This window comes from Rhinopithecus bieti, unplaced genomic scaffold (assembly GCF_001698545.2).
Source record: "Rhinopithecus bieti isolate Rb0 unplaced genomic scaffold, ASM169854v2 scaffold_788, whole genome shotgun sequence".
Lineage (NCBI taxonomy): Eukaryota > Metazoa > Chordata > Mammalia > Primates > Cercopithecidae > Rhinopithecus > Rhinopithecus bieti.
The window spans coordinates 2,633,140-2,660,242 of NW_016803416.1; the positions used below are offsets into that span (position 1 = coordinate 2,633,140).

Here is a 27,103-nt window from a genome sequence, read left to right on the forward strand (position 1 = left end):
AATACACTTTTTTATTTTTTTTTTTTTTTTTTTTTTTTTTTTTTTTTTTTTTTTTTGAGATGAAATCTCACTCTGTTGCCCAGACTGGAGTGCAATGGTACAATCTCAGCTCACTGCAACCTCCACCTCCTGGGTTCAAGTGATTCTACTGCCTCAGCCCCGAGTAGCTGGTACTACAGGTGCCTGCCATCATGCCCAGCTAATTTTTGTATTTTTAGTAGAAATGGGGTTTTACCATGTTGGTCAGGCTGGTCTTGAACTCCTGACCTCAAGTGATCTGCCCACCTTGGCCCCCAAAAGTGTTGAGATTATAGGCATGAGCCACCACGCCTGGCCTGATTTGTCATCATTTTTATATCACTTTGCTTCTTAGTTGCCAATTTATACTTTAGCTAATAATACAGACATTCTTGAAAGTAATAACATGTAACTTGAATTCTACAATTTGGACTCTCCTAATTCCATCTCAGTGGCAAACTTGACACTGCCCATTGCTCATGGGTAAGATTTGATTTCAGTGTGAAAGGAGAGAAAGTCAAGCTTTGAGGTGTTATCTGTGAGAAGATGACTTTTTGAGAGATTCTGATTTGTAGCTTTAGCAGTGATCCATCAAGAATAGCCTTAGCTGGTTAAGGTTCAAGAAAGGGAAAATGTGAGTTTGACCAAGAATGTGGTCGGAGGCCTTGTGTTCAATTCAGAGAGAGATGATATACAAAATCGTACTAAGACATATTTTGGAATGTAATTACCTATTCCACACTTTTGAGTTGATTCACTGTTTCCAGAACATATATTGTCGTGTGTTGCATTTCCTTTCTGAGTTAGCAGGAGACCAAAGACACTGCAATTTGTGTGTTTTCTACAGGGTGCTTTAGATGACGTCTCATTTGAGAAGAATCCATCTGGACATCTTTTGCAAACTGTATTTCGCTCTGGGGTTCCTACAGAAAATACCAAGCAATTTAGTACCTTCTCCTCAAATCCTTTCCCAGCAGATGCCCTCTTTAACACAGTTTTGGAAAGGCTTTTCACTTGGTTTTTACTGCTACTATTATGTTGCACAAAACTCTAGGCATTTTCATTTTTCACTTCATTAGACAGAGAACAAAACTTCCACTGTCATCCCCTTTGGCAGTTTCTTCTCCTTGTAATACAAATGCAAGTCAGTTTTCTCGTTACCTACAAAACACTCATGAAATGTTAGAGGAAAGGAAAGAAGGGTAGGGTGTTCATTAGTCCAGCCTCTGCTGAGTGGCAGTGAGGGCTTGTTGTCAGCCATATTATTCATACAATTATTCCTAGAAAATCATCAAGATAACTGCTGTGTGTCTGCTGTAATATCATTCTTCGAAATTAGTACCCATTGAATGCTGCATCATTAAATTCCAATCAGTTCCTACTGAAGTTCTTTCTTTCCTGAATCCTAATTGTGAAGCAACTCATAAGTATGCTAACCTTGAGAAGTAAAAATTTACAACATTATAATAAACTTTTGAAGGTGGCAATAAAGTTGGCCGCTGACTCAAAAGCGTAAGCCTACAGTTAAGTTACATAGTAAACGGAAGATGATATACTATTTGCTTAAACTGTTTGAAAGAGCAGAGTCGTTAAAACTTCAGGAAGGGTGACTGCAAGGGCATTTTACTTCATGATGGAAAGATATTTGATAAATTTGAAGAAATCTTTGGCAGAAAAACTTGAACCAGTCAACAACTAAAGATGCTATTAAAAATAAATACTTTCAAGCACTTGAGTCTATTACACATGGCTAGATCATACATTCCAGTGTATCTGAACATGAAAATATCTCCATCTAGTGTAAGCTAGTTGAACAGGTTTAGACTTCAATATTCAAATGTAGATTTTACAGGCCAATTCTGGCTTATGCAAGATAACAAATATGAAAGAGACAAATCAAAGCTACAGAAAGTTATTAAACTTCATTTATAAAAAATGTCAGCCTCCTACCTCATTGTATCTTTTACCAAAACCAGAAAATAAAAAGGGGGCAAAATGGATTGGTTCTAGTTTCATCTCCTGTCTCTTTCCTTTCTGCATGATTCATTGACCTGTAAAAATGACAAAGGGCTGGCAGGAAAAAAGAACAGGAGGGGAAACCACAGCCTAAAACCTTCACATATTAAATGTTATTTCCAGCATTACACTGACATTATCTTAGGAACCACCTTACAAAGCAAAGAGAGGTTTTTTGGTTGTGTGTTTGTTTTTAGTGCTTTCCTGCTACATCCTACTCCTTAAATGGGATCCAACTCTACACCGAATTCTACCATATCATAAGCAGAGGTATTTGGGCAGGGATTCCATGGTGTTCTTTCATTGTTAATTTACTGGAAATAAGTGACTTGAACACCTGGACCCTGGTCTCCCTTTGTTGACTGCCATATGTTCTGCATGAAGAATAATCTTTTGGGGGAGGAAAGGGAGGGGGGACCACAGTGGGGACAGAGTTTCATCTCTGTCACCCAGACTGGAGCATAGTAGTGGGATCTCAGCTCACGACAACCTCCGCCCCCAGGGTTCTAAGCAATTCTCCTGTCTCAGCCTCCTGAATAGCTAGGATTACAGGCGTGCACCACCACGCCCGGCTAATTTTTGTATTTTTAGCAGAGACAGGGTTTCATCATGTTGGTCAGGCTGGTCTTGAACTCCTGAGCTCAGGTGATCCACCCGCCTTGGCCTCTCAAAGTGTTTAGATTACAGGTGTGAGCCACTGTGCCGAGCCTAAGAATCTTGTCATTCTTCAGATACATACCTGTCATGCATCCTAATGAAAAGTTCATATGTGTCAGAGATTTCTTTTAAGTAAGTTAGCTTTTAAAGTTATTTAACAAAAAGAATCTAAGAATGACAGAACTAATGTTTCATAATATATTCAGAAGCTTTATCTAATGACCTTCCTGAACATGACTTCCCTCTTTATAACTGATGGTACTTTTTATGAAAAAGATCTATCCATCTAAGCAATGATTTTACCTTATTACTATCAGTGGAAATATAAAAATTATAACCTGGCAGGCAAAATGTGAAATTATAATGATGGGAAATTTGGCTTTACAGTTGAGAATTCACCATGGTTGCTATAAGTAATTCCACAGGAATTAACAGAATGAAGTAAATAAAATATGGAGAGGAGACAATCTGATTTCAAAACAGCAACAGCAACAACAAAACGGTTATTAAATACTTTTTAGAGTAACACCGCATAGTCTTTCCTTCTCTTTGGGCTGGAAACCTCTTATTTCCCAAGAGGAACCACTGTGTGGGTTTTTAGGGAGGGAGAGGTAAATAAATCCCACTGTGGTGCCAGTGTACACAGAGTAAAATGTGTACTTTTGTTCTGAGTCTTCTGGCTGCCTGCTTGCTTTATTCTACAAACAGATTTTCATACTTATTTAAGAAAGATCCTTGTTATTTCCATTATTTTTCAAAATTTTCTAGTTTCCAAGCTGCATAGCCTACATTTAATTTTTCTACATATGCAACTTACTGAATGAATTACATGGATTTGCTTTTATCGGATGGGATTCCACACCCCCACAACACACACATGATTTAGCTTAGCTTTTGAGTCCCAAAGTACCATCCAATAAAAAGTAGGAAATAACACCAATTTCTCCCTCAAATACTCATACCAAGAGAAATTTTAAGAGACTCTGATGCAATTTGCATCTTCTGTGATTAATTTTATAAGATTCACTATTTGAGAAACTGAATAGATTTTGATTTTTGAATATGTTTCATTTGTATGCCTTTAAACCTAAAATATTGGTCATCTAATAATTTAGACTTTGTATATCACAAGTTTTGAGAGTTAAAATAGTTACAAATACTTAGCATTGATGACTCTGCTCAACCAGGAGCGATTTTGCCACCTGACGACATTTGACAATGTCTGAAGACATTTTTGGTTGTTGCATGGGGGAAAGATGGCTGTTATTGGTATCTAGTGGCTAGAGTCCAGGGATGCTGCTAAAATTCTACAATGCACAGGACAGCTATCCACAAAAGGGAGCCCAGCCCAGGAATCCAGATATTTCTTAAAATATCAGTAGGGCTGAAGTTGAGAAACACTGCTTCAAATTGAGTCATCAGAATCTATACTGATTACTTCCTCCATCTAAGTAAGTGGATACTCTTAATTTTCTCAAGCTATGAAAAGTTATAGACTGCACTGAAGCTTCACAAATGTGGTAGAAAAAAATGTGGGTTACTGGTTTAAAAGATTCAATACACATGAACCCTACCCTATGCTGTTCAAGATGCAAAAGAGAAAGCATTTTGTTTATAGACAAGTGCTTGCTCCTGGCTTGACAATCTGTTTTGTCTAAGATAAAGAATAAGCTCATTGAAGAGATGCTGCTATAGTCTTTATCCTCCCAGACACTAAGCTCCCATGCTAAAGGAAGAACTAGCCTTGTTTTTAATAATGAAATGCAATTCCCCTCACCATTCTCATTTTTACATAATTAATTATAACTGCTTATTGTTAGCACTCCAGAGTCTCATTAATATCAGCATAATTACTCTCTTGGTATAAATTAACATTTCTGATGTTTGTCAAAAAGCACTGCAGTTTGAAGGTGTCCATGCTGAAGTGAAACAGAGGTATAGATCAACTATCAGCAGTGCAACTCGAGTTGGTTTCTTCAAAAAACAAACAAACAATCCATCATGCATCTCATGAGAGAATAATTTGCTGCATTTGAGATTTGTCACTAAATTGCCCTGTAGTGGCAAAGTATTCCTCTGAGCAGTGGTCCTTTGGAAGCACTCCAGACATATAGTACCTACCTGGCAGATTCCATTACCTTTGCAATTTGCTATCCTAGAATGTCATCAGAAGAAAAGTGTTCTCCTAAACTGTCACAATTATCTGACTTTGCACGATCCTAATTAATTTTGCTGCACATTGACACGTACCAGCTTGCACCACTCCAAATCCAGGAGGGCAGCTCCTATGTTTCAAGCAGAACTCTATCTCAAGGTAGCGCCCTTCCTTGCATTCGCACACACGGTTGTGGGTGCGATTGCACTCCTGCTTGACGTACTGGAGCTCCTTGCACACAGGGCTGCAGTATAGACACTCATCACTGGTGTGCCAGCTGTCTGTGTAGTAGTGGTCAGGGCAAGGGGCACACACGGTCTTCCACTTCGCTGTACAGTGTTGTTTCAGGTAGGTACCAGGAGGACATTTGTCACACAACAGCTGATGAGAAGTTTCTTGGTCATAATGAAGGTACTTTGGAGGAAATGTTTCCTGGGTGGTCCACTTAATGGAGATGTCCAGAAACTAGAAGGAGAAAGGAACACAGTGGCATCTTAGCATGAAAATAGGGTTGTTCTTATGTGCAATAGTATCATTTAACTCAAAAAGTCCTGTATTACCTTAAGCCTAATGAGATTTACCACAAAGTAAGCTTAGAAGCCATAATTTTTGCCTCCAGGAGCTTAATCTCAAAGACCAGGAATGCAGATAGCAGTGCTATCTGCTGGATTTTACATATTAAGTAAAATCCAGGCTCAAAGACGACTGGAGTAGAAAGCCCATCAAAATAGAACTATAACACTTAGGTGCACTGCTGAATTACCATGTGACCTGAAAGATACTGTCTTCTTGGGTTTCGGGATTATCTCTAGGTGAGTGAGTTGGATTAACTGGTTGTTCTCAGAACAGCTACACCAAAATCACCTATTAAAAATGTAGATTCCTGGGGTTCATATCCTTAAGTATTCTTATTCCACTGATGTGGGATTGGGCCTGGGGATTTAAAACACCTGCAGTGCTTTTGACGCCTGGGATGCATACTAAAAATTTATCTTTTCATTTATTCATTTGACAGATAATTACTGAGTCCTTAGTATGTGCCAGGCTTTGTTCTGGGCACTTGGGATACAACTCTGAATAAAAGAAGCAAGAAATCCTGACCTTATGGAGTTAATCCAATTAGAGGAGTAAAAATAATACATTATACTAAATTATGCAAGTATTGTTTTAAAAAAAAAAGGAGAGAGAGTAGGTAAAGAAGCCTGGAAACATGGAGGGGAAAACAGGGAGATTAACATTTCTAAGTAGGGTGTTCATATTGGGGACTAAAGGATACCTCTTTCAGAAAGGATACCTCTTTTGGTTTTCCTATTCTAAGACTTTTTGATTCCAAGAAAATACTGAAGAGTTGGTGATATGTGAAGGTATATGATTACAACAGTCAGCCCTATCATCATTCATGCAACAGATATATGTTGAATGCCTTCCAGGTGTCAAGCACCAGGAATATGCTGGTGAGTCAGACATGACCCCTGTTCCCATAAGCTTGCAATTCATGGAAAAGTTTCCTCGAATGTAAGGTTGGTGTTTTCTCTAAACATCATATTGATCAGCAGTCTTGACTCTCATAGGTGAATGACATCTAAGAAAATATTAACTAAATTAAACGACCACATCTCTTCAGGGGTACTGGGATAAATTTCAGGGAGCAGGCAGGGTTCAGAAGTTTCCATACATAATGGCAGGAAGAGGCCTGTGCAGTAGGGGAAAGAGGATTTCATGGACAAGGGTGCCACTTGGAAGGACAGTTTCAACTGGGTATTCTATCTTGTATTTAGATCCCCAAAGGTCTTCCAGGGAGCACTGAAGTAGTTCTTCACACTAATTACAGGAATCACACGCTCAGAAGAAACTGTGTTATTTGTGTGTAGGGGGTGGTTTGTTTGTTTTTGGTACAGGGATCAACACTGACTATTTTCAGGCTTTGGGGAGGTGGTAAACCAAACAATATTTTTTTCCAAACTCTCTTTGCAGAATTCAGGAAATCTCACAGGAACCCCCTGACCTGGAAAAAGCATGCCAAGCTAGGGAAACAGCACACCCTTTTGAATTAGGGGTGGCAAAGATAAAGAATGGCCCTTTTCATAAGCATTTGAACATTTTAACTAAAGTAACTTCATTCACTTCTTACAGAAACATGGCAAGTGTTTGGGCGGATTTGACCTAATATGAGTTGATAAACCAGATGAGAAGAATGAAACATCTCATCTAGAGTCACTGACCTCTTCACAGAGACAATTTTCAAAGAGAGGGAGTGCTATAATGTAAGGAACTCCCAACCAACAATAAGCAAAATTCAGTGCAAGCTCAGAGGTGCTTCAGTGGTCTTTTCCGGACACTCCCTTGACCTGAGAGTTTCTAGTGAAAGCATCTTCTTGAATTTTCCTGGGGCTTTTAATTGTCTCAGGTGGAGTGGGTTGACACTAGATTAAAGAAATGGACCAGTAGTGAGTGGCAGCCCTGGTTTGTTCTGAATCTTTCAGAAATAGATGGAACCTATTTCTTCATTCAACACACACTCATTGAGCATTCACTATGTACCAGGCATCATGGAGGGAACTTAGCATGTGGCAAGAATAAAACACAAATGGTCCTTGCCTTCAAGTTCACAGTTGAGTGAGCATGCAGACAATAATAAGGAATAATTACAGCAAATAATTGCAAATAATGATCAAAGTAATGCAAGAAAGCAAGATGACATGTCTGACTTTCTTGCTAGTTTGTCATTTGAATATATACTGGAACATCTTTCAGGGCTCCTATGATATAATTAATCCTCCTGTAATATATAGAATAATTATATATGATATGTAATTCAGGGCTCCTATAGTATAAATAATTCTCAATATTATAAAATGAGATTTCCTGATTCAACTTGCAAAAACATGTGAAAGTAATGAGAAATACTATTTTCTCTTGCTGTTCACATTCAGTTTCCTGGAAAGCCACTTTTGAGAGTTGTGTTTGCTTTCAAGAGGCCTGGCATAGAGATCCAGAGGGATTCCTTTATCTTGAGTGCCACTGCTAAGTGAGTCACATCCTGGTAGGTAGGAGTCCTGAAGTTTTCCCCAGCAGAACTTCTCACTGGTTTCCCTTTCCCATTGCAACATGGTTCAGGTGTGCCCATTTGTTCATCAACACACGGACTCTCCTTCCTTGCCAAAAAATGAGAACAGGATGAGAAAACTCCACAGATGGTGCTTGTGATCTTCATTACAAGAAGCCATATAAATACAGATATGACCAAGAACACTGATGCAATTTATATTTTTCTAGGTATTTGGACATAATATTGTTGGTTTCCAAAAACCATACTTCAGAAATTTGTTGCTCTTTCTTAAAGATACAGGGAGGTTGAGGTGAAGGGAACCCACAGAGAAAATGAAGAAATAAGGTCAACTTCAGAATTAGAGAGTATGTTAATGAAGGTAATGTCTCCAAGACTATCACGTGGAATAATCATACACATTTTTAAAACTCGGAAAGCCCTGAGAAATTACAAACTTGTTTTCAGCAAGGTCAGTTGGGCCTCTGTGTTTTAGTTGAAGATTTTCCACTTTGGTAAAAGACAGGCTCTGTGTGGCCAAAATTGGATGTTTAGGTCTCAATCTTTGGTTAGCCCCAATTCCCACACAGAATTTCTGGACTCAGTTACTGGACAGAGGATGGGCAAGATTAATAGAGCTCTTCATCTCAGTCCTTTCTCTCGGTTTCTTCTGCTTATTTCCTGGAAAAGCAATGAAAAAGATGCCACAGGACAGATCACCTTAACATTGGATACAGCCCCTTTGCCACTTGATAATATTTAAAACATAATTAGACCTTAAAAATTCATTTCTGTGTAAAATGCAGACCCCTGGTGAGCATCTGCCCAAGCTGGGACACATGCATAGGAATGTCTGCTGAAGCATGAGGTGCTGTCTGTAGAAGAAGCTACTCCAAGATGGCGCCACTGCACTCCAGCCTGGCGACAGAGCGAGACTCTGTCTCAAAACAAAAACAAAACAAAACAAAAGGCTACTCTATTTTTTTGTGTTTTATGCTTGACTTTTAAAAAAGAAATGATTTTTTTCTGTGTTCTTTCTTTCATCCTCCTCCCATTCCCTGGCTACCCATCCTTTGGTATAGACCACTTATGCTTGAAGAGAACCTGAAAGTCTTCTAATCTAGTGCTTCTCATCAGTACAGAATTTCTTCCTGAAGCCTCCATTCCTTTTTTTCAAAGGACAGTTAAGGTTCCATCTCAGCTGACTTTGTCCCTCTCCTTGCCTTCCATTTTTAATGTTGAGCAATGTTAAAGAATTTTCCATTTTAAGCTTAAGCATCTTTTCTCATATATCAAATGCTAGCAGACGATGGTAGTGGGTGAAGATGGTGGGTGAATTGAATTAGCTGTTCTCTAATGCCTTTTCTAGCTCTATCATCGTGTTATCCTTTGGTTTCATAGTTTAATTACCCAGTAAACTTGGAAAAAAAGTCTTGCTCTAATCCCCTTCATGCTTCTTGTTCCACCTTGTTTTATTCGTGAAACCCCTCTTCATAGCAGAACTCTTTACCAACCTCCCCTTCTCAGATTCCCCCATGCCTTCCATTCCCCCTGTAAAATCACCAGATTTCCCAGCTTATCAGTTATGCCTTTCCTCTAGCAAGCCAGCTCATGTTTGATCCTACCAGTGGAGTTGTATGCTTTACAAAAGTCAGTTCTGAATCTGTTTATGCTAGTTGTAACTATAATTAGGAAATTCAATTAAATATTATGTAAACCAACAAACATGAGTGTGAAAAACATTTTTCTATGAAAAGTAAATGGAATGCTTTGGAATAACTTGAGAAAAATGAAGCCTTTCCTTTACCCTCAAAATAAAACCCACAGAAAACAACCTACTGCAGAATTTGGAATAGGTGAGATAACTGTTAAGACAGGGAAAACACCTAGAAGGATCATTTAATCAATTAGTTTCATAAATAGCTTTAAGTTCCAAAGCTGAATGAATGGGTAATACTTACAGAAGGGGGTTTTGTAAGAAAGGCAGCATGAGACTTAGCAAACACCGTCTCTAAGAAGGAGGTTAGTTGTATCTCAAAATACAGAGGAATGAATGTTTACTTAAATGTTTTAAGTCAAAATAAAATATTTAAGATATATGTATATAATTTTTATTAAATGCTCTGATTTTGCAATTAATCATTCAGCTGTTGGTCACAAATATACAAATTTCTAATGATAATTCCCCATATTTAAGAAGTAGGAAAGTATCATAATGGTATATGCAAGAAGAAAAAAATAAGTATTTTGAACATGGAATTTTATTTTGTCTATATCAATTTTATTTTATTTTTATTGAGATGGAGTCTCGGTATGTTGCCCAGGCTGGTCTTGAACTCCTGGGCTCAAGCAATCTGCCTGCTTCAGCCTTCCAAAGTGCTGAGAATATAGGTGTGAGCCACTATGGCTGGCCTGTTTTGTCTGTTTCATTCAAGCATACATGTATTAAAGCAACTCTGTGCCAGACAGTGGAAGAATAAACAATGTATATAATATTTTGGTTTGCACCTACTTAGAATGTTTAATCATTGTTGTTATCATTAAGTCTTCACCAACTATAAAAATGAGTCAGGGTAATTAACTTGTTTCACATCATAGTAGTTAGTGCAGGCAGAATTCAAACTTAGAGCATGTGTCATATAAAATGAATTTTTTGGTCAAATCCTTTAACATTTACCAAATGCTTTCCCTTACACTATTTCCTTCATACATAGTCCAAAAGTAAGCCCTAAAGTGCTTAGTTTTCATTCAGTCTCAAGGGCATAGAGTTAGAAGATCACCAATGTTAGGAGATCAATCACAACCTTCCTGAAGTCCAGATAAACTGACCTTGACTTTTCTTTGTGCTAAGACTAGCTCTTGTCCAAAGCTACTGAGTTGAAAATTTCTCAGATCACAATTGATTTGACTAGAGAATTCTACTGATGTATGCGTCTTCCTAAAAAAACAAAAGAATACACTTGATCCAGCATGTTTATTTTTGCATTATGCAATGTAGCCAGTCCCATACTACTCGGCTTGCTCTCTGTATGCAGAACCATGAGTGACACAGTGGGTTTCCATTTAGGGAAATTCATTAAAAGAAGCCCACAGAAAGTCTGAAATAACCAGTTGGTTTGGGAGTTCCTTTTGTGATCCCTCGTCATGATCTTTGCCACAAAGAACTATTTGAGGACTACCCAGAGTTAGCTAAACTTCTGGTCAGTTTGAAAACCATGTCAGTTTACAGTTCATCTTAGCCAAGAAAGGAAACATCCAGGATGTATACTATGGTGAATTTACTAAAGATCTCTTGTAGTATAAGTCATGAAAGTTATCAAAAACCATCTTCCTGTGAATGTCAGTTTATTTGATTTTTTATAGTCTTATATTACACCTCCTCTCCCCTTTTCCTCCATTCCTCAAATAATTCATGTATTCATTCAACAAGCACTTACTGAAACAATTGCTATGTTCTGAGAATATGGCTAAGTGGAGTTGAATAACTTAATGTTAGCATGCATCCAAAAGCCCATTCTGATATAAAATACTCACAAATCACTGCAAAACAATTGGAGGAATAAAAGGGGAGAAAGAAGAGCAAGAAAAGACTCAATAGAGAAAGAGGTTGGAAACTGTAAGGGTTACTGGTAATGGAGAAGGAGAGGAAGGAATAGGTATGACATGTTGGCTGGTCGCATTGGGAGGGGGTGGTGCTAAGAAGCAATTGAAGAGCACATCCATGAATTCTAGCCAGTAGGTATGTGGTGCTGCCATTAATTACTGACAGCAGGAAGAGCCAACAATTATGGAGAAAGAAAATGAATTTGATTTGGAACATCTTATCTGCCTTCTATAGGAGACTCAAGTGATGATGTCTGGTAGACAATTAGAAGTATGTATTGGGAACTCAGGACAGAAAAGCAGCTGAAGACACAGCTTTCATGGTTATGAGCACATAAATTGCTCTAGAAACAGAGAGACTGGAGTGACATTACCCAAGGAAATTGTGTACAAGCCAAAAAGGACAAAAGTGTTAACCCTTGAGACTTATAAACATTTGGTGAGGTAGGATGAAAAAGGGAAGGATAAAAAAAAAAGATAGCACAGAGAATTTTTAAAAGGGTGCTAAATCTATATACACTATGGAATACTATGCAAGCCATAAAAAAGGATAAGTTCATGTCCTTTGCAGGGACATGGATGAAGCTGGAAACCATCATTTTCAGCAAACTATCACAAGGACAGAAAACCAAACACTGCATGTTCTTACTCACAGGTGGGAATTGAACAGTGAGATCACTTGGACACGGGGCAGGAAACATCACACACCGGGGCCTGTTGGGGGTTGGGGACTGGGGGAGGGATAGCATTAGGAGAAATACCTAATGTAAATGAGTTGACGGGTGCAGCAAACCAACATGGCACATGTATACCTATGTAACAAACCTGCATGTTGTACACATGCACCCTAGATCTTAAAGTATTAAAGAAAAAAAAAAGGTGCTAAATGGGTAAGTTCTTAAAAAGTGCACAACTTGGCAATTTGATCAATCAATTAACAAAAGCACTTTCAGCTGGGACACCTGCATTTAGACTCTGCATACCATAATTCCAAATTGAGCTCCACCACTACTTAGTAACCATGATCTCACCTCTACAATAAAAATAAGCCTTATTTTTACCTACCTCAGTACAATTGTTATATTTCAAATCAACGAAGGGACACAAACTTGGTAAGAAATATGGGTCAGACTATCATGAGACATTATTACACATACTAATCACACAGGAGGTAGGAAGTAGAAGACATTTCAAATCAGACTCATTTCTGGAGACATTTTGAAGGTTCTTGTTCTGTATGAAGTAATACACCTAAATTGTGCCATAAGTTCATTATCTACTCTATTCTTGTCTCCAGAAAAAAAGCACCTTGGATTTGTTGATAAAATTAGTTTCAGTATCTTCCCAATTGGCATCATTTTCTTGGTGTAAAACAAATGATTCAAGGCAGTGCCATGACTTTGTTTAGAAAACTCAGCTAGAAAATAATTTGTCTCTTATTTCTTAATAAGAGAATTTCTTAATAAGAGAATGTCTCGTATTTCTTAAATGCTTAGCATGGTGTCTTACACATGGCAAGTATTCAATATATCTAACTTTTTTCAAATCAATAAACATATAGATTATCTACTATGTATCATTAGGATCATTGGAATTATACAGATGCCAATAAATATTCACCATGTAAAGGATACATTTGCAAGGACAAGCACAAAGCCTGCAATTTTCTCATCTGTAAAATGATAGTGATGACCGAAAGTGCCTAAAGGAAGAGATTTTTTTAAAGCATCTTTCATCTCACATGGTGTTTTGTATGTACTGTTCCATTTGTTCTTAACTTCCATTTTAAAGGTAAATGTGTGAAAAGAGCAGATGACTCATGGGAGAGGTTTATCTACTGCTGCCAGTTCCCCACCTGAGAGTCTACCACTGCTTAATAGTTTTCACAATAGCCAGTTGTTTGGCCAAGGTTTATGTCTCTGGGTAAGGCAGGAAGGGCAAATGAATTAAATCTGTTCATCTATACAGACCTGATTTGCTTCCAACTGCTTTCCTAGGTGAACAGGGGAAAAGAAACACAAACAATTATGATTTATTAGATGAGTCACTGGGCCAGATTCCACATGATTTTGCTTCCCTTGAGGCTGAAGAACTGTCTTCAGGTAAAATTTAACTTTCAGTTAATTTTATTCCCTCCAGAAGTTTCCTTTAGTTGTCTGAAGGCTTTTAAATTAATTAGTAATACCTTGTTTGTATTTGGAATCAATCATAATTGTTAGGTTGAATTTGCTTATGATTTTTTTTGCTTCTTCAAGGGGAATGTTATAGACAATATTTGATAGATAAATGAAAGCAAACAAACAAACAAACAAAAACAACAAAAATCTGAGAAAAGAGAACTTGTAATGCAGGGATATGCTTAAAACTTTCCCAAGAAGATATACAGAAATCGCACATATTTTTATCTCATAGATCTTAATATTTCTTCCTTTAGGCTTCTGTTAATCATCAGATTTGAGAATTAGCATCAATTTTGTAAAGCCAATTCAACAGCAGGCATGGCTGAATTTTTCATTGTAATTATCTCATTCAGGCCCACCTGACAAGCACAAGGGTAGCACCACTACCTCAGGGTCTTCCAGCTACAATCCCTGGCATTCTGGCTCAGAACTGGAAAATATTTTATACGTTGAGATTTTGAGCATCAATTTTAAGTTCCATTTTATTTCTACAGTTGCTTTTCTTTGAAGATAATGCATTGCTCACATTACCTTATGAATCCCTTTTGGTTTTTAATGACCTATATTAAAGCCCAATCAGTATATGACAATGGACAGCTGGTGAAAATTAGATATGAAAAGCCATGTGATGATGAAATGGAACAGAAACTAGAAGAAGAGATGGACTAAAACAGAATCCAAGCTAAACCTGCAGATATTGACTGCATGTCTATGATGAGCGAAACATCATATTAGAAGCCCTGGGTGATACGGCAAATATTAATAACTTAGTATACTACATTATTGTATAGTGGGCTCTATACTCAGCCCTTTTTTCACATGCTATTACCATCATCCCCTGCAACAATCTCTAATGAGATATGATTATCCCCATTTTACATATAAAGAAACCGAATCTCAAAGAAGTTGAGTGACTTTTCAAAGGTGTCAGAACTAGCACACATTCAAGGTAGGATTTAAATCCTATCCTGTCTGAACCTAAGCCTTTAACAACTGACTTTTCCCTCTGGGAACTTGCAGTTATGAAGAAGACAGACATATAAATGACCAGCTACAACACAAAATTCAATATGATTTACTATCTATCCATCTACCTACCTACCTACTTATTTGACCATTCATCCATCCATCCACCCACCCACCTATTCATCCATCCACCTATCTACTCATACGGATGAATAAATGCTTCTCTCTTCTTCTTTTGTCCTAAAATACAGTACTTTACACAACCTCTCTGGAAGACAGTCCTACGAGATTGAGTAATCAGTTGCAATTTATACTAAGCAATAGCTTCTCAGTAATTTGTTCCCTTGTTCTCCTTCCTTTTCTACATTACTCATCATACACTTACTCCTGCTTCCCCAGGACTGCACTTTCTAAAAGGTACTCAAAGTTTTTTGTTTTACGTTCTGTTACCTAGGGAATCTGGGCTTAGACTCATGTCCACTAAGGCTAGGGCGTTTAATTGCTGAAGAAAAGAAATATGGTAAACACCTGAAGCTTGAAGAAGGAGCTGAAAAAAGGATGAGAAATATTCTAAAATCACTTCACCCAAGGATTTGACCCTCATGAACCCCATCCTGGGCATTCTTAACCCCTGTGGAAAACTCTGAGTTCAGGGTATCCACAGAGGGTTTCCTCTAATTAATGGGTATTTTTTACTGGACTCAGCTAATATATGTACACTAGTATAGAACAGAAAAATTTCTCAGCTGGGTAACATTAGGGAAAGTTACGTAACTTCTCTGAACCTCAATTTCCTTATCTTTGAGACGGAGATACTAATCTCTGCATCATAGGCTTTTTGTGAAAATTAAGTGAAATATGGTATATAAGGTCCAAATACAGTACCTATTCTAAAAATGATTAGTGTCTTTCTATTTTATGGCTTCCTCCTTTTGGCTTGGCTTAAATGGGTAGAAGTTGTAGATGAAGATAACTGAACTTCTACAAAGGAAGGGTCAACTGGAAGCAAGGAAAAGCAGGATCCCTGTTTGCTTACTGTCACATAATAGGGTGTTTGATTTCGAGTCTATTGTTAAGTGTCTGTTGACCTTCCCACTTTGCAGCCCAGCTAACCCTTTATGTAATCTAAATTTTGAATTTTTGAATTTTCAGCAGCAGAAGGCAAAAGAGATCCTTCTTCATGAATCCTTCTAACAATAGCTTTGATGAAGAAGGGGTTGGAGAATCTAAAATCACAGATTTAGTCTTTTGGGTTATGTAAATGTTCTTTGCAGTTGCTTATCCCCAATGGTCAGGTATAACTGGGATTTGGCTACTGAATAAGTCAAGGATGGTTGGGTCTTATGTCAGGCCAATAAACAACTTCAACCATCTCACTGGCTTAAAAACAACAAAGGTTTATTTCTCAGACACAGTAAAGTCCCTAGTTGGTCTACTGAAGACTCTTAACATTGTCTTCTGTCCAGGACCTAGGATGATATAGCAACCAACACCTGAAATATTGCCGATTTGCTGTCAAGGAGGAAAAGGGAAAAAACAAAAATCTTTGGGAGGGCTGTATACATCAACTATTAAGTGCTCTAATTTGGAAGTGACTTACATCATTTTAACTCATGAATTACTGGCCAGAACTATTCACGTTCTCCTCGACCCCATCCTTATCAGGAAACTAGGATACACAATCCCACCAAGCTTCTGGAAGGCAGAAGAATCGGGAACAACTGGCAAAGAGCACTAACAAATACACCATCCTCATAAACATTGCTCATTGCACATGGGGATCTATTGGCATTTATTTTAGCACAATCTAGTTGGTTTTTTTTTTTTTTTTTTTTTTTTTTTCATTTTTACTGGATATTAAAAGAAGAGACAGGAAACAGAGCGTGGGTGCAGAGGTTTCTGTCCATCATCCTGGTATATTATTCAAGTGTAGTTGTTAATGGTCATGCCAACATACCCATTATCATGCTTATTCTGCCTGAGGGTTTGACATTTATTCCAAAGAACGGTGTGCAGTTGTCAAGTACTTCCTTGTGAATACAAATTCAAAGAAAATTCCACTCAATGCATCTAAGGAGACTGCAAGTGACCATAATTACATCTCTTCAGTAAGTCCTGGGGGGATGTCTTGAACCTGCTTTTAACTAAATGGGATATGAAAAATACGCACATTCATAACTTCTATGCATACTGGCTAAAGACAAGAAGAATGTGTCTCAGAATGAGAAGATATTTTTTGGCTTAAAAGAATAATTTGTGACTCTAAAATATATAAGTAATACTACCTAACAGTAGGTAACATTTCAAAAGCTGCTTCATCTTGTGGTCTCACTGATTTAAATAGGATTTCTTGTACATGAACCAATGGGGCAGAGTAAACTTTGACAAAGGCAACAAAATAGAATATTTTAAAACACTCCTATAATGTTTTTTATGGACAAGTCCGTTTGATATTTGCATGTTTTGAGCAGGAAATAATGCACAATCGTGTGTGTGTGTGTGTGTGTGTGTTTAATTCAGATGGCAAATTTTTACATCAGACCTTCCACATATCACCTATTCTAACACCTCTATTTTAGCGATGCTGGAAGTAAGACCCATAGAAGTGGTGTTGCCCATTAGAGTTCAGAGACTAAATAGAACTGAGAAATTTGGAACCTGGCTTTTAACTAATTGGAATATGAAAAATACACACATTCATAACTTCTATGCATGTTGGCTAAAAGACAAGAAGAATGTGTCTCAGAATGAGAAACTCTTGCCTCTCACCACTGCCATTGCAAAAGTATTGTCACCATGACCCACAACTGAATTGTTAAATTACATTCTTTGGTGATGGTGGTGGTGGTGAAATTGATGCAAATTGATGGTCAGGAGAATTTTTTAAGGAATAGAGTGCTGATATTCATATTTCTAAGAATAAAAGAAATCATTTTTTGGAACAAGAAAGTAGTATTACATGGCAAGAGAACTGAGGTTTCTGGATCAAAGACCAGAGAAGAAAATTGGATTTACTAAAGGCAGCCACAAAGCTTAGATGAGTCACTGTCTTGTCTTGAATCTAAATTCATCTTGACACCTATTTTCCTATTTTATTGGTGATTATTGAAGAGGTTGTTATAGAAAAGGTCCAGTCTGAATTGGAGTACAAATCTTAAAGCTATTCATTTTATTTTTAAAGAAGATGGCTTCAAGGAAATTAAATATTTTAATAAGTATTAAGACTATAAATCTAGAGAGGTGAATTTTTTAAAAACTCACAACAATAAAGTGGTAAATCAAAGCCATTATCAGCACATTACTTTTTTTGGAAGGGCTTTAGGAATTACATTTCATTTCCTCTTGCATCCTCTATCCAGTTATGGTCTGGCTGACTCAGGTGCTTCTGAAAATTGGAGTGAAAAAAAAAAACTACTCAAGCCCCTCGGAAAGTATGTCAACTTGTAGCTGGAAAGAACCATTTTAGTGTGTCTGTAGACTGTTCTAGCCTCAGATCATTCATTTAGAGAGGCCAGGTAAATGTGAGAGAGAGTGGGTACCACTCAGTTTCTTACCTAATGTGTTGTAACACTATTTTTATCCCTTACAACTGTCTAAAATGATTCTTTTTTTAGACTTTCTATGCTAGTTACCCCAAAATATTCTGTGGTACTGAGTTCCAAAAACTAATTACATGTCACATAAAAACACCGTCCTTGTATCTATTTCAAGTTGGCCATACCTCACTCTTTCTTCTCGCGTAGATAGTTTTCGGATGTTGCTAGGATTTCCGATTCACTAGTTCCTGCTATTGTGGGTTGCTAAGTTTTATTTTGATTCTTGTTTTCTTTTCTAAACATGGCTGCTACTGCTGTTCATATTTGCATTTTGTTTACCAGACTATCAATATCAGAATTGTGCTCTGGGGGCAGCCTCATACTCTTCTGTCTTGGCATGTGAAGTCATCCTTCTCTAGGGCTCCAAAAGTCTTCTCTAGGCTGATGAGACACATTTTTTTTTAATCTCCAGCCCAGCCTTCTCCTGCACTCTGAAATATTTTATGTCTAAATGCCTACTTGACATCTCTACTGAGACATGTTACAAACATAAAATTTATCAAACCAAAAATGAACAGTTGATGTCCAAACCCATCACCATTTGTTCTCCACTCAGTAGCTGTGTATACCCGTATTCTCTATTCAGTAGATAGCACACAGTCCCAGCTGGATGGGAAGACCAGAAAACCAGTCCTGCCAGGCTTAGATTGCACTCCAAATATCAATATATGAATCTGGTTCATTTTTGTTACTTGCTTAAGAATGGGCTTTCGTGAAGGTATTGATATGAACCTTTATAGTAGGAATGTACAAATGTATTTAAAATATTGGTCAGGTGAGTAGGATGTTATGTGTGTCTTTTCAAAAAGATCAAAGTCAACATTAGAAGTGAACTATCTGGCAGTAAGCTAAATTCTGTTAGAACATCCATGGAAGTTGCTAGTAGATTATCCAACACCCTAGCAGATCTCTTTATAGCTCCTTTGACTCAGGAAACACACCTTAGTGTCATGCACTATGGAGACCTTGGGGCTACAAATGAACAAGATGAAAATCTGTGCTTGCAAAGAGCTCATCCTTTGCCACAGAGGTGGTGCTATCCCTTAGGAGAAGTTCTAGGAATCTGTGGGGGCATTTCTCTGGTCATAATGACTGTATGTTGCTGGACATCCTGAACAATGAAGAAGAATCCCATATCCCACACATGTTCATGTCCTATTGACCCTGATATAAGTAATCTAAATAAAAAAAGCTATTTATTTTTATCTGAGTCTAGATCAGAACTCAGAACTCCATTTTATATACACACAAAGTGTTTTTTGCATGATTGTTATCCATAATTTTTCAGGAATTTAACAAGATAAAATGTGATAGAAGATTATTAAAACTTGTTCTGTTTAAAACTCTAGCAACATTTGTTCACCATTTCAGAAAATCACAGTACCAAAGCCAATGCTGACCATGTTTTTGAGTCACCAATATTATACACGTTCCCCAGTCTTTATTCCTAGCAATGTGTCCATGGCAATTTTACAAAAAGATGCTAGCACATCACTACTTCTTTATGTCTTCTAGTGAAGCCTATTTTATTATAAATTACTTTCCTTTTCTTACTCTTTATAGTATAGTTATTGCCAGTATATTGATTTTTAAAAATTATATGTGCAGGTAAAATATATGCACTCTGAATTTCATTTCAGGAGAGCAAGGAGGTTGTTACAAAGGATTTATTGTAAAAGTGCATGGAAGAAATCTGATATAATTGAGAACTACTGTCCTACAGGGTAAACCACACAAATATCCTGATAATTTTGGCATCTCCGCTCCATTGTAGCAACAGAAGGAGCAGCTAGGCATCATCAGTCAAGTCTTTCATGCAAACATACATTTTTGTAAGATTACTGTTTCCCTTCAAAATATTCCCCAGTCTTTTTTTTTTTTTCTTTTCTTTTTTGGCTGAAAAGGAGAAACTCAAACTAAAGGAAATGTTGGTTAATGAGATCCTAGAGAAAATAATGCTTTTACAAAAGCTTTCACACAAAGGGAACATGCCAGCAGGGGGCTGAGGGTTGCCAAGAGCAAAACCCAGCAGGCAAGTTAGTGGCTAGGAGAGCAAAAATACCTGAGTATGTGTTTAGTTCCCTTTGATCAACACTGCCATAGCTGTCCTTCTAGAACTAACCGGATAAACCATCTGGTGCAGAACCCTTACTTCCCCGATCAATGGAATTTGACAGCTGTAGTTTCAGCTTAAGAAGTAAAATTTGAAACTAGATTGAAATGAGAAATTGTGCTGGAGGTTGCTAGGTGACCCAGGCCAGGAACGTTGCTATGGACAGGGATCAGGACTGTTTTGGACTGAGGGTTTGTCAGATTTTCCTAGAAACTACAGGGTATTCGTTCTCTTAAAACAAAACAAAAAAATACAAACAAACAACAACAAAAAAACCACTAGGGGGAGGGAGAGGAAACCAAAATAACTATAAAACAACAAAAGCCCCCAAAAACATTATCCTACAGGAAAACAGACCAGACATTTTTCCTGAGAAAAAAATAAATCTATTGCCTCCCTGCCCACTTCTCTACCCCAACTCCTAGTATCATAACATTAATTCAGAACTTAGCTTTGAGAAGTTCAGTGGATAGTTCTGATACTAAATGATGGGAAGTTTCAGCCATCAGTTAAAACCTAAGCCTGAGTGAAGCAGAGAAGGCCTCTGCTTTACTGCATTAAGGAACATTCCAGGAAAAACCATGTCTGTGACATTAGTACTAATGACAACATCCCATTCCTACCTCCTTCTCTGCTTACCTACCAGCATATCCTCTGCTCTCAGAAAAAGAATCTAGAATTTTATTTTGCTACACAATCTTGCCTTCTCTCACTTCTTTGGTCCAGGATGCCTGATTTTAAATCTCCAACAATGAAACGTCATACCCCTCCTCCAGGATGACAGTAGATGGCTATCTCTCCCTCCTCTGAGTATCATCAGCACTTCGTTTACATAATTCACTTGGCTCTAGATTGTCCTATAGTTAGTTATCTGTGAGCATCATGCTAGAAGCTAGTGTTGATATGCAGCAGAAACTTTACGTGGGTATCTTGGATATATGCATATCATTATTATCATTTTATAAAATACAAAACTAAAATTCAAGAAAGAAGTAACTTGGCCACAGTCATTTCTCAGGTAAATGGTGGTACTGGTATTTGAATCTTGGTCCACATGATAACACTGCACTAGGAACTTCCCTTATAAGATGTTATAGGCAGAATCTTTTATATTGCCAAGTCACCCATTAGTTTCTGTTTTGCAACTCTATATACACAATCACTTGCACAATATCTGCTTTCTCCATTACACTATGGGTCCATGGTGACAGGAATAGTGTCCATTTGCTTTTCACACTGTCCTGATGCCTAGTGCTAGTGGAATGCCCATTATAAAGAAATAAATATCTGTGGTGCTTCTAGTTCCTACAATGGCACCTTGGTTTTACAAAAGGGCATCTGGACTCTATGTGTAAATACGGTGTCCATTTGCAATCATTTTCAAAATAAAGTAACTCAGAAGCTAACGGGGAAGCAAAATTCTTCCTATATAAAGTATTTACTGTGTTCCCAACAAAAAGTCTTCTCTTCTGATAATGCTGTATCATCTAAAATTAGTATTATGTCTATCTTCCTGTACAGACCACATATAAAAATATTTTACTATCATTTATGGATACTTCTAAGTAGAAACCTATATTATTTAGTGGAAATCCTGAAATTGAACTCATTGCTAGTATTTTTATTATTAATTAAGTCTTTGAAACAATAAAAAGGGCTAGGAAGAATAAAAGTGTCCCCATATTAACAGCAGCATTATTTATACTACCCCAAAACTAGGATGATTAAATCAATCGTGGTGTGTCCATACAATGGAATACTATACAGCAGTGAAAATGGACAAATTATATATCCTATAGTAGAGATGAATCTCACAACAGAACTTTGAGTGAAAGAAGTCAAATGCAAAAAATTGAATAAATTCCATTTATAGAAAGTTCAAATACAAGCAAAATTCATCTATGGTGTTACAATCAGAATACTGATTGTTCTTGCCATGGACATGGTAGTGATGGGAGTTCCTGAGGTGCTGATAATATATTTCTTAATCTGTGTGCTAGCTCACAAGTGCTCACTTAGAAAAACTGCATTAGGCACTTACGACTTGCACAATTCTCTATGTGTTATATTTCAATAAAGGTTCACTTTTTTAAAAGTTCTCCATAGTATCTATAGTGATGAAGATATACATACACACACACACACATACATATGTATTTTAACATACTTATAGGTAGATTCCTATCCAACTTACCTGTTCTTTAGTGTCTTTGCTATTTATTTACTTATTTATGTTTCTGTATCCTAGGAACTAAGTGGAAGACTACCTAGCCTTCTATTCATTATTTGTGGGTTGGAGGTTGAAAGTCAAACATTTACTCAAACACATCCAGAACACATATGTGGCTTAAATATGGCTTTTCCTAGCCTTGCATAAATGTCTGACTCATATCTTGATGTACTCTACACTCTAGTGACATAAAGAAAATAAGTCCTTGGTCTTAGAAAAACTTACATGCAAATCTTATTAACTTGATCAAAACCTAAAAAAAAAAAAAAATCTATGTTACAGAGATTTCTTTCTTTTCCAAATAACATTTTAAAAACAATTTTTAGCCCTATTTAGGGAATTTCAATTATTTAGATATATTTTAGAACATAACATACTGCCAATATTTTCCACAGTATATTGAAGTTGAGAAGTGAAATAATTTTAACAATAAAATTTTATTAAAACATTAAATTGCACAGTTAAGTGTGTGTGTATGTGAAAGAGAGATCTTTTCTCCAAATTATTCTAAATATCCCATATTTGCATTAGAAAAATCTAATAATCTATCATGTCATATTCAATGTACCCAAATTATATTCTAATTATAATGGTTTTAAGAAGACCAACGTCTTCTTCCAACTTACTCTGAATCTAAGGGACCACTTCTTTGCCACTAATAATAATAAAAGTCCAAGTTCATTAAGCAAAGATAGTATGTACTACATGAGGGCGTTAATATTCTGAGATGAAGACAAAAGCTTAAAGACTAAAAAAACCTTCAAACAAAAAGTTCTCTCTCTTTTGTTCTCTTCTCTCTCTCTGTCTCTCTCTGTCTCTCTCTCTCTCTCTCTGTCTCTCTCTCACTCGCTGTCTGTCTCTCTCTCTCGCTGTCTTCCATAAAGTCAGCAGGAACTTTGCAGCGTAAAAAGACACCCTAGGGGAAGCATGGCATAACTTAAAAGCGGTTTCCTGCTCCAGCCTGACCCCAAGCCTCTCCTGGGAGGGAACGAGTGGAGCCTTCTCCCCGCCGGTCCGCTGGGAGGTCGGGAGACCAGGTGGCAGCAGCCTCCCCAGGCGCCGGGCACCCGTCGGCTGGCCCAGGGACTTACCACGAGCGCGCAGCACAGCAACTTGTTCATTGTGGTCCCAGGAAACCTCAGGCGCTTGGAGGCGGCGGCTGGGCGAGCGCTCCGGTGCGTCTCCGCAGCCCGTGCGCTCATCACGTTATATATAGCGTCCCAGCAACAGGAAGTATCGCCTGCTTTTGATCAGTCATTTTTCTATCCTGGACCAAACTTTGCACCTTTCTTTTTTAGGAAGCTTGGGTGGGAGCCGTCGGGGGGTGTGCAGAAAACTCCAGGGTTAACGCTTTCAGGGCTGGGGAGGAAAGGATCCCCCAGGGAGGTGGGGCCTGAGGGGTGGGGCGGTGGTGTCTGGCCCCTGGGAGAGCAGGGGAAAAAAAAGCCACCGGGCTGAGGAACAAGGCGGCTGCTGTCTCTGCGGGGCTCTGAGGTTTCCCGGCCCCTTCCCGCCAGCGGCCAGCCTCCTGGCAGACCGGATCAGCAGTGGGAGGGCTGGGCACACGCTGGGCAGCTGCCGTGCTTGTCTCCTCCACCCTGAGCGTCCGATTCAGCCAAGATCCGGACGCAGCTGGAGTGTGTCCCAGACCTTTGTCCCCTTGCTGGGCGAAAGCTGTGAATTTCCGCCGTTCCCAGCTGCCTGACCCCTTCACTTCTGGTTCTGAAACCTCAAATTACAGGGCCCCTCTTTATGCATGGCATTGTCCGAGCCCTGTTCGGGGAGTTCGCAATTATTCATCTTCAAGTTTACATAAACCATGTAGTAGGAATTTTTCTAACTCATGTCTGATTGGCCCTAGAGCCCGTGCTATTCTGCATTCACTCCTTGTTATCTGGGGTAGTTACAGCCAGAGAGAATCCTGCGGAGTGAAAATTCAACTGCCTAGGGCAGAGAAAACCTTGCGGAGCACTATTTCCTTCACCAACACCATCATCATGAAAGGGCTATTGGTGCCAGAGCTTACTAGGTGCTGAACTTCTGGAGTTGTCTCCTGGAGGTCTTTCCACTAGCCTCAAGCTATTGACAGAAGTTTGGCACTTTGCTCTGGGGTTCGCTGTCTCCATCAATTCCCTAGTCTGGAAGTTAGACTTGATGACTTGTAAAGCTAGTTCTATTCATGGATTACAGTTCTGGGGTTGCCACTGAAACTGTTTGCAGATGGCTGAAAAAGTCCCTGCAGAACTGCTTCCCCATCAGGGCCAAGTGTTCAAGTTATAGGCCTCCAGAGAAGGGCAAATACTGCCTTTCACCAGATTCAAGGAAAGGAAGGTGAAGAATGAGGAGAGGAGACCCCCGGGGAGCAAGGATGGCCCACCGGGATCAGAGCATCTGCCCCTTCCAATGGACATCCTTCCACCACGAGTTCAAAGTGGATCCATAGACTGTTCCATGCTGCAAATTACAGAATATGGGGGTGTCATTCAGCTTTGTTACTCAAGGGCCAGAATATAACAGCATGCTGGTTTCTTAAGTGAACTAGTGAATAAATGTAGCTCAGTGAGTGTGGATAAAGTTGTATGACTCCAAATCACTCCTCATATTTTGAATTGTAGTTTTGACATCTATAACCTGAGATATCAACACTTAGACTTGCCACGGGACTAAGGTCAATCCAAGTGTTAGTAGTGAAGCACTATATAAATAGCAGTATTATTGTTTTTGTTAGAGTAATATTTGTCTAGGATATTATTTGAAGCTGTTTTTCTCAAAACATAAAATGATGCCAATATGTGGGTGTCAGACCGTAGAGAAAACTAATCAAGAATTGAGTCCTTCAGTGTTAACCCTGGGAAACGTTTATGTCTCCCTAAGCCTCATCTATAAGATAAAAAAAAGCTGATATTGCAGAAATGTAAGAGAAAGCAAATGGAAGCATTTAAAAAACAATTATATAAATGATGGTGATCACTAATTATGAGCATTAAATAAAGTAATGCATGTAAAATAACTCAGCACAATGCCTGGCCCATAGGAATTATTTCCTATAGTTATGATTATTCTAGGGTGATACCTAAGATACTGGCCTTTGTAACCTAGATTTGAGCCCCAACTCCAGTTTTTCCTAGCTCTGTGACCTCAGACTGGTTGCCTAACCTATTTGTGTTTCCATATTTTTTTATTCCTATAATGAGGATAATAATCACATCTACCTCAAAGTATCACAAAGGTTATTGTAAAGATTGAATTAGATAAAATATGTAAAACACTAAAAATAGTGTCCAGCACATAGTGAGTGCTCATTGAGTGTTATTATCTGAGGTTCTCATGTGGACATTTGTATGAGCACAAGGCAAATCTAGATTGTAAGCTCCTGAGGGCAGGAACTACATATTTTTCCATGGTATTCACTGAAGCTTTTAGCTCAAATTCTGGCTCTCCCTGTAAAGGAGCGATGGTGGTGATCTGGGGATTCAGGGGATTGGTAATTAGGTGTAATCTGGAGACAGGTTGGGGCACCATTTATCTAGAATCACAAAATAGACTGTGTATTGATTGTGCATTTCATTTCAGGGTCTAACTGTGGGCCTTTTATTCATCACCCACTGACAGGAAACTGACAGAGACCGTGAGTTATCAGTCATTTCATTTGTTATATTCTTGGAGCAATCTGGCCCATCCCCTAGGGTATTCCTGAGTAATCCACTACTGTGGGCTGCAGGCTCTGAACACTCTGAGCTGGAGTTCATTTTAAGATTTAATTGGAATGGACCCAGGGATTCTAGGTTGAACCCAAAGGGGGACATTCGAACAGTAACTGGAAGACTACATTCATCTTCCTGTGACAGATCCCTCATTGACAGAGGCCATTGGTGACATTAAACAGAATGTTCCATCAATTTAACCTTCTGTTTCTAGGCACCAGATATATGTGATGCTGACTTTCTAGGGGATACCTCATCAGATATTCCTCATCTCTTATATCCTAAACTCTTCTGAGTTAGGTCCCATGTTGAACAGATTTTGGATTGGCCCCCAATGACATACTGTCTACTCCCCCAAAACCCCATTTCAGCCACTTTTAAAGCTTAGAGAAATGGTACCTGAATATTAGGAGTTCCTACAGGGAAAACACTTTATCTCTAGCACAGTAGCACAGGCCCTGATCCAGACGGTCATTTATAATCATCATCATAATGGAAATACTTGAGACTCAGGAAAGCAGTTGACTTAGGTGATTTGGGAGACAAGCCACACAGCCCTAACGTCTAAAACATCTTGTGCCTATGCTTCCTCACCTGAAAATTGTAAATAATAGTTCTGGTTATGTAGACAAAAGGATATTAACTTGAAGAACAAGAACAAATTCCTTGTTATTTCATTGTTATTAAAAGAATTTTATTCTTATTTTATAAAAGGAACAGAGAAAAGGAGGAGAAAACAGCAGATAGCCCATTGATTTATTTTATTAATGTTTGTCAATTTCCTCCTTTAAAAACACAATTTTAACCATATTAATATTT

The 27,103-nt window shown here is 38.2% G+C and overlaps 1 protein-coding gene across 1 annotated transcript in view; it reads right to left on the reverse strand.

Moving 5' to 3' along the window:
* The window catches only part of TNFRSF11B (TNF receptor superfamily member 11b), a 29,293-nt gene extending 5,032 nt beyond the window's left edge, over positions 1-24,261 (reverse strand). Inside the window, exons 1-3 of the mRNA XM_017882788.1 lie at positions 23,672-24,261; positions 4,942-5,311; positions 750-941 (exon numbers count right to left, since the gene is read on the reverse strand). Of these exons, the coding sequence (XP_017738277.1) occupies positions 750-941; positions 4,942-5,311; positions 23,672-23,782 (673 nt within the window). The 5' untranslated portion in view covers positions 23,783-24,261. The remainder of the gene's footprint in view (positions 1-749; positions 942-4,941; positions 5,312-23,671) is intronic.
* Positions 24,262-27,103: the final 2,842 nt, after the last annotated feature.